The sequence below is a fragment of the Arachis ipaensis genome, chromosome B06 (assembly GCF_000816755.2).
Source record: "Arachis ipaensis cultivar K30076 chromosome B06, Araip1.1, whole genome shotgun sequence".
Taxonomy (NCBI): domain Eukaryota; kingdom Viridiplantae; phylum Streptophyta; class Magnoliopsida; order Fabales; family Fabaceae; genus Arachis; species Arachis ipaensis.
The window spans coordinates 132,568,483-132,576,347 of record NC_029790.2 but is presented as its reverse complement, the minus strand read 5'-3'; the positions used below and the strand labels follow the sequence as shown (position 1 = coordinate 132,576,347).

General features: G+C 33.2%; 2 protein-coding genes across 4 annotated transcripts in view; one reads left to right on the top strand and one right to left on the bottom strand.

Moving 5' to 3' along the window:
* LOC107605470 (peptidyl-prolyl cis-trans isomerase CYP57) overlaps positions 1-5,623 on the bottom strand; it is a gene marked incomplete in the record, with an annotated part of 6,343 nt that extends 720 nt beyond the window's left edge. The window contains 10 exon segments of the mRNA XM_016307357.2: positions 1-22; positions 213-356; positions 717-933; positions 1,945-1,984; positions 2,745-2,970; positions 3,214-3,355; positions 3,469-3,566; positions 3,658-3,759; positions 3,862-4,040; positions 5,293-5,623. Coding sequence (XP_016162843.1) covers positions 1-22; positions 213-356; positions 717-933; positions 1,945-1,984; positions 2,745-2,970; positions 3,214-3,355; positions 3,469-3,566; positions 3,658-3,759; positions 3,862-4,040; positions 5,293-5,512 — 1,390 coding nt within the window.
* Positions 6,524-7,865, top strand: part of LOC107647694 (U-box domain-containing protein 35-like) — a 6,609-nt gene continuing 5,267 nt past the window's right edge. The window contains exons 1-2 of one of the 3 annotated variants that reach the window (XM_016351749.2): positions 6,524-6,817; positions 7,441-7,523. In XM_016351749.2, the coding sequence (XP_016207235.2) occupies positions 6,685-6,817; positions 7,441-7,523 (216 nt within the window). In that variant the 5' untranslated portion in view covers positions 6,524-6,684. Of the gene's footprint in view, positions 6,822-7,440; positions 7,528-7,865 lie in introns of all 3 variants that reach the window. The other 2 variants (XM_021105232.1, XM_021105233.1) reach the window with 2 other exon arrangements.

Here is a 7,865-nt window from a genome sequence, read left to right as displayed (position 1 = left end):
CTTCGTTGCGAGACATGCGATCCTGCACATATTTACAGGGAAAATCATAAGCAAAAACATAAGAAGCTGGAAATGGGATAAAAAATGTGGTTAAATTCACCCAATTCAGTAGTAAACTTTTTTTCCCCCATTTTTTTCTTTTTCATCTTAGGCCGACGACTTATTGTGTACAAACATTTAAACAGCCTCCTCTGCGACAAGAGAAAAATTACCTTGCCAGACTCCGGGGCAAATTTTAAGCCAACACTTTTCCAGTCAGACAGTTCTTTGTCATCAACAACATCACTAGATTCACTGGCTTTGGGTGCCGACTTTGCTGATAAGGAATTTTTGAATTTCTCGAGTTTGGCAAGAACCTGAGGATAGAAATACAGGAAAAAAAAAAAGGGTTAGTCATCAAGAGTGATTAAAAATACCCATATGCTTTATCCATAGAAAATAACCAATAAATTATTTGAAAAAAATGCTTAACTCTAATACTCTATAACCTATTAGCATAAAAGTTTTCACACGTCACATTTCACAAAACAGTAAAATACTCCAATAACACATTTTCCCATTTCCAGCCTTTAAAATGTTTCCTGTTATCATGTCAAGTTAATTCCCCGTTGATACACCGTTCTTCAAACCTAGAACAATATCACTTGGACACCAGCAAAAAACATGTAAACAAAAAAAAATGGTAAATAAAAATAAGACAAAGGAAAAAAACGTACATCATCTTCACGCCCTTGTAATCTGCGTCTCTTCTGTTTCTGCAACTGTCTTCCTCTCTCAGCTTCATTCAGTAGCTGCAAATCTGCATCAGCATTAGCAATACGTTCAGCTCTTGCTTCAGACCCTATTCCCTTCTTCTTCAAGGACAACTTTTCCGCCCTCGGTTTATCATCATCATCATCATCATCATCATCAACCACCCGTGAAGCATTTGACCTGGCAGGAAGAAAAACCCAATCACATACTGAAACTCATGCTGATTAAAAAATAAAAACTCTAGCGTAATTCCAAAATCCCCAGAACAAGCTTGCATATGTAGAACATACAACTGCAATTAACTATATTCTGATATAGCAAGAAACAACTGTCAAATCAAGATCAAGAAGCTAAATAAATGCGAATCTACTTGATAGCTGATAGTCACCTGCTTCTTTATGCATCTATTTTTTTTTTTATTATTTGTTTATACTTATAAAAGATTCCCTTATAACTGATGTGAATAGCTAAAGTTTTTCCCCCTCCCTTCTTAACAAGGAAAATATATTGAAAAGATTGACCTTGGGAAAAGATGGGAGGATACAAGACTCTCTTTGGGAAAAAAAATAATAAAGAAGTCAATGGAGCATTGTTTTCCAATATCACAACATATTTGAGATGGAAATTCCTCTAAAAAAGACCATGTGCTTTACACCATAGTGGTCAAGTGTTTAATTCGATGCCACAAAACATCTTTGCTAAAATCTTTAGAGGTTCTGGAGATTCTGGCAATGAAAGTATGAAACTGCAAGGCTGCTCTAGCAACTAGTATCCTTTTAAGAAATTAAGGACAAACATGTATAAACTCAGTGAGACATGCTGCCAAAAAAAAGCATATTGCCAACCGTGTGTCATCCGGAGTAACAAGATACAAATAGCTTTGTCCCGCACAATCAAAGTAAGGAACAAGATACGGGCACTTGCCACGCATAAATGAGCATCATCAATGATGGATTCTTGTTTTATGTCATATTATACAATTTAAGAGATATAATTATGTAAATTGCGAGCATCCAGTCGGCACATAGTGAACGAAAAAAGTGTTCATCCTGGATTCTATTCCTCAAGAAAAATTGTGTACCAAAAACATGACATAAATTTGATTTATAGCACAATGTATATTACAGCAGACAGGTATTTAATATATCAATGTGAAAACCAAAAATGAATTTTAAATTTGGATAATTTTACCTGGCTGCTGAAATATCCCGGCGCTCTGGACTGGATCTTCCTGCATATTAAAATAAAAGTTGGTAAGCCTAAATTACAATCCAACTCAATAATCATTAATCTGTTACCTGGTTACCCATATGATAGTTAAATTTAAATAATCTTTATATGTTTGTGACTTCCATTTTTTCTGTTGTGAAATACAAAACTAAGTAAATGTTCTCCAAGGGTGTTGATTCAGCAAACGGGTATTTTACAGTCAAACTAGTGATCTAAAATCAATCATGGTGTGTATCAAACTCTCAGTTGTTTTCATATGGTAACGCTAAACTCTTCAAACCATGACATCAACTTGCAAAGTAAAATCAGGACATCACTCTCTTTCAAAAAAAAAAAAATCAGGACATCACTTGTTAAGGCTAACATTTTACGCCGGATCCTTCTCCAATTTCCTTTGACAAGTGGCACATAATTGATAATTCTATGACTTGAATGTACCACATTTTGGTTTCCATCACAATTTTCTAATTCTATTTTCCCAATTCTCTATTGCTTCTAGTTTCTTGTATCTGTTTTCTGCAACAAACATTACCACAAGCTGCTTAAGTCTCCAAAGGTACCTCTTTCCTATGCCTAGTTACTAAGTTTACTGCCATGTAGGAAGAAAAAGTGGCAGTCTAGTTTATTAGAATAAAACAGGTTTATGTCAGTTATGAGCTCAAAGAAACTTTCCTCGGTAAAGCCATGACTATTTCCTATAACAAAGGTTGAGATTTTTACAAGCTACAATATAAAGATATGAAAAATGATGACAGACATACCATTTTGCACCTTTGGCTTGGGAGGAAGGTCACCCAACTCCTTCCGCTTTTTCAGTATTCGCCTGCGCATTCTTGCATCAAAATCTGCTTCATTGCCATCGTCTTCGTCGTCATCGTCATCATCACTGGAATCAATTTTACTAGTTTCTAACTCTTTCTGAGGCTCTTCCTTCTTGGTTTTTAGTGCATCTCTTACAGTTAACTGCAAATCCCTTGTTGCTTTACTCTGCAACATAAAAACAACTAATATTATATTTGTGGTTATTTGATATAACATTTACACCATTAGGTTCTTGTAAAAATATGGACTTTCAGGCGAGATTATTGAAATAACGATGTAGTGCAGATTTTAGTTCCATAAAGTATAAACAACAACAACAATATTCAGTAACTTATTAGTATGTGGAATTTATCAAGCAAGGCTTCTACTTGAGAAGAAAAACAAAAACGAAAGCAAAGGTCATATTACCATTTCATTGTTGGGAGTTTCTTCCTTCAAAAGACGAGGATCATTCAAGACATCATGACTGCTCTTAATCTTTTGCTTCACCAATGCCAATTCCTTTTCTTCTTCTTCAGCTTCTTCCCCAAACGAAAGCAAGTTCAATTTTCTGCATTATGAAATTATTAAAATCAAGCAACAATTGACTCAAATACTTGCCAACACAAACCAATGCATTGAGTTCTACAAAGTTGGTTCTCTTAGGTAGGAGACAGGACTTACTTCACACCCTTTGTCTTCAAACCTTTATTTTCTGTAACAGGTGTAGCTTTAGTCTGAAGATTTCTTGGCACAATATCTTCAAATGGGTTCCATAATACCTACCAAGAAGAAACTGTGGAGGTGAAATTCTTACTTCCGCGGACGTAAATTTCAAGATTTTTGGATATGTTAGTCAAAATATAAACATACCTCAACTGATAATATCTTTGGAGGTGGATCTAAAGGCCGGTCGTTTTTGTCAGTTTCAACTTCACCCAGCCTTAAAAGATTATACATTGTATCTCCTGTTACCTGAGATAAAATAACAGTGAGTTCATCCACCACGGATCCCTAAAAAATTACAAAATTCTTGCAGGAAAAAAAGGAGGTTCTGACACAACAACATTCCAGTACCTTTCCAAAAATAGTATGCTTCCGATCAAGCCAGTCACAACGGTCAAGGGTAATGAAAAACTGACTCCCATTTGAATTAGGTGGCCCAGCATTGGCCATTGCAACCAATCCTCTGTGCTTGAATTTCAGACGCGAATGAAACTCATCGGCAAAAACATCCCCATAAATACTCTCACCTCCTAAACAATACATTATTTGCAAACAAACAAAAAAGACATCATTTCACAATTAAAAGATCACACATACATCTTCAATACAGATCAAATTTGAGAAATAAAACACGTGTTTTTTTTTAAATATAAATATTTAATAGCCAGAATATTAAGGAGAAAATGTTTTGACATTGCATTTAAACAACTTTCACTACTTCAACTTATCTAACTACCTTCAAAATCTTAGTCAATATAGTACAAAGGATGGCAAGGAAACATTACTCTTTCTTTCCCCAAAACAGTCTAATGGCTATATTGAATTATTTATTTAAAAACAACAGGCCAAATGACTTAACATTGCTTTCCACTATTGGACGGACTTGCATTTCCTATTCTGAATCATCACCACACCATTGTTCGGTCTAAACAAATTGTGATAAAATTTCTGGCAGATAATTTTAGTTGTGCAACAATGTTCTTCACCCAAATTTCTAGTAAAACTTTGCTTATAAACTGTTATGAACACAAAATAAGCTAATTTAAACACAGGCATAATATCAACCCAACTACCAATCACAAATGATACCAATCAAAATTTTAATTATACCATTTTATCAGCTACTCACAAAACACACCAAAACAAGGTATACAATACCTATTCTTCCAATTCGAACACTAAATTCTTTAAAACCATAGCCCAACATTGAATAAACCACGTGTCCAACTACATTTTTTCCCCTGAAACTTTCGATAGGAAGAGAGTCAACAGAGTCACCAACTCACTATAGATTGAATTTCAAAACTTAATTCATAATTCTAAAATCCAGCACTCAATTAAACCGCATGCCCATTCTCAATTGTGCTAAAAATTTTCAAGAGAAAGATGTTAAGGGTGTTTCCCAAAGCTTCAATTCTGACACCTAATTCGATTAACACTTGAAACCAACTCTGAATTAAACCTAGTGCCCGATTCCAAAGCCAATCAAAGCAGAAAGAGTGAAAGAGAGCACAGTATCGCCAAAGCTTCAATGTATCAGCACTAAATTCAGGAAGACTAGAAGAACCCAACACTGACTCAAACCACATACTCATTTCCAATCGAGCTGAAAACTTTGGGAGAAAGAGTGAAAATTATGTATCGCCAAAGCTTCAATTCTGACACTAAGTTCCTAGAATTAAACAATCATGCGCATTCATGAATCCACAGAAGAACAACCTAACCCTAAATTAAAGCACGCGGGAAATTCCAATGATGGTGAAAAGAGGGATTTAGGGTTACCAGTGCCGGTGCCGGTGGGATCACCACCCTGAACAAGAAAGTCCTTGATGACGCGATGGAAGATGGTGTTGTCGTAGTAACCTTCCATGCAGAGCTGAACGAAGTTCCTGACAGCTTTGGGTGCTTCCTTCGGCCATAGCTCGATGTCGAGTGGGCCCCGCGTTGTGTTGACAACCACCTTCCCCTTCGTCGGCGGTTCCAAAACGTATACCGTCGACATCTCTTCCTTATTATTCTTCTGATTCTCGACAAACGATTATTTTGATTCTGATTTCTCCCAAAACGGAGGGTTTTCGTTGCGATTTCTCTTCCCATATCGCAGTAACGGAGGTAAGAAATAAAACCGGACTGGCCGGTTCAATCAGAAAGACCAGGAAACAAATTTTTCAACCGATTCGGCTCAGACAAAAGTCGATTTCAAATAAAAAATTAATAAATTAGTTTAACCGATTCGATTTTTATTAAAAATTAATTAAACAATTAATTAAAATATAATTATAATAAATTTTTTAAGTTTTTGAATATTTAATTTTATCAATTCAATAACCGTTTTTTTTTTTAAAAGCACTCTTTTCCTTCGCTTCTTATGACTCACATGTCACTAAGTTATAACTAACAGCAAAAATCTATAGTTGTTTTACGTTATTATCAAAATAATTATTTGTTAGAGTATATATATTATTATAAAAAATTTATGTGTATATTAAAAATCAGCTATCAAGTTAGTCATTATATATATTATTTAATTTATTTTTAATATTTATTTTATATTTTAACATATATTTTATATAAATAACTGATGTTTTATTATTATTATTATTATTATTATTATTATTATTATTATGCACATTCAAAAATAACCGGGTCAAATTATTGCTATAACATAATGAAAGTATGGAAGTTTATCATTCTCCTCTAATAGAGGTAACATAATTCCTTTTAATAGTTTCTTTAATGTTTAGGAGAATAAAAATAACTTTTACTAGAATAAATTTTATCATATAATATTACTCGTTAAGAATTAAGAAAAACTATAATATAAGAAAAAGAAAATGATATAGTATGAATTAATTATGCAATGTATATAATGTTATTCTGTTAGAAACAAGTCAGGCTTGGTCAAAGTGTCTAAATTAAACCCAAAATTTAGCGGATGAAATTGACATGTTAACTGTATCCATAGGTTTTTTGCAACACGAATTAGGGTTTGCATGGGGTTGCTTCCATTTTCTATCTTCCAAAACAGATAGCAAGGAATCAACGAACCTTGCTAGCTAGCTAGGCTTCTCCTCCTCCCCTCCTCCTCTTCCTCCTCCTTTTCGGAGCAAGTGGTGGTGGTGGCGGCAGCGGCAGCAACAGCAACGGCGACAAGCAATCATATAGACCAGCAACATGCCTCGATTATTAACGATGGTGGCTGTAGACAAAGATAAGAACAGTGTTGATGCATTTCGTTGGGCCACTGAGAATATTGATAATCCAATCGTTATTGCTGTTCATGTCAAGGATAAAGAAATTCCTCATCGTAGGTACCCTCTTAGCTTGTATATATATTTATATATATCTCTCTCTTTTTATTTTAATTATGAATTAGAAGAATATAATGTTCAAGAATTAATATTATATCATTCTTGCATAATAAGTTTACGTTTGTTTGTCAATGAGTAATAGCTCAAATGGCATAGTCTCCCCATATTCAATTAAGAGATTGCGGATTCGAGTCTCATATCTTTGGTAAAAAAAAAAAGTTTACGTTTGTTTATTACAACAGTTTTATTTAATTTTTTCATGGTAAACCATTATTGCATATGTTCCTTCTACATGTTTTAATTTGCAAAAATACTACTCATACGTTAAATTCAGTCACTAAAATTAGTCACTAATATATTTGTGTATAAATACAAATGTAATTTAATTTATTTCAATATATATTTGTATTTTAATATATATTTTATATTAATTAAAAGCTAATTTTAGTGACTAATTTTAATTTACACATAATATAGTCGTTTAATTTGAGATCAAACAAGTATTTTGGTAAGTCTTGGTTCTTGGACAAATTAAAGGGTTCATTGGTGGTTTTACAAATATATAATTTTCTTTAAAGACTAACATATTATAATTGATGATTATGTGTGAATAATGCAGAGGGCAAGAATGTTTTCCCACCTGACGACGAAGATTTAGAAAATATTTTCAATCAATTGCGTCAAGAGTGTCATCCTAAAGTCGTATGTAATTGAGTCTTCTATTAAAAATTCACACTTTATCTATTTTTTTTTCAAGGTATAATTACCCATTTGATTAATTACTATAGTTTCATTCAACCATTTTTAATTAAGTACCTATAGTTACATGCAAGTATGTAATCAAACTCTCATATTATATACAAAAGGTAAATCGTTTTAGTCATCAAGTCCTTATAATATGTAAATATTTTATAATTAGGTCCCTTTGTTTAAACCATCTTTAATCAACTCAGTGAATTAAATGATGATAAATATAATACCTGTTTTCTTCTCTTATTTCTATGGAAAATATTAGTAGAATATGAAAATTTACTTACAATACTT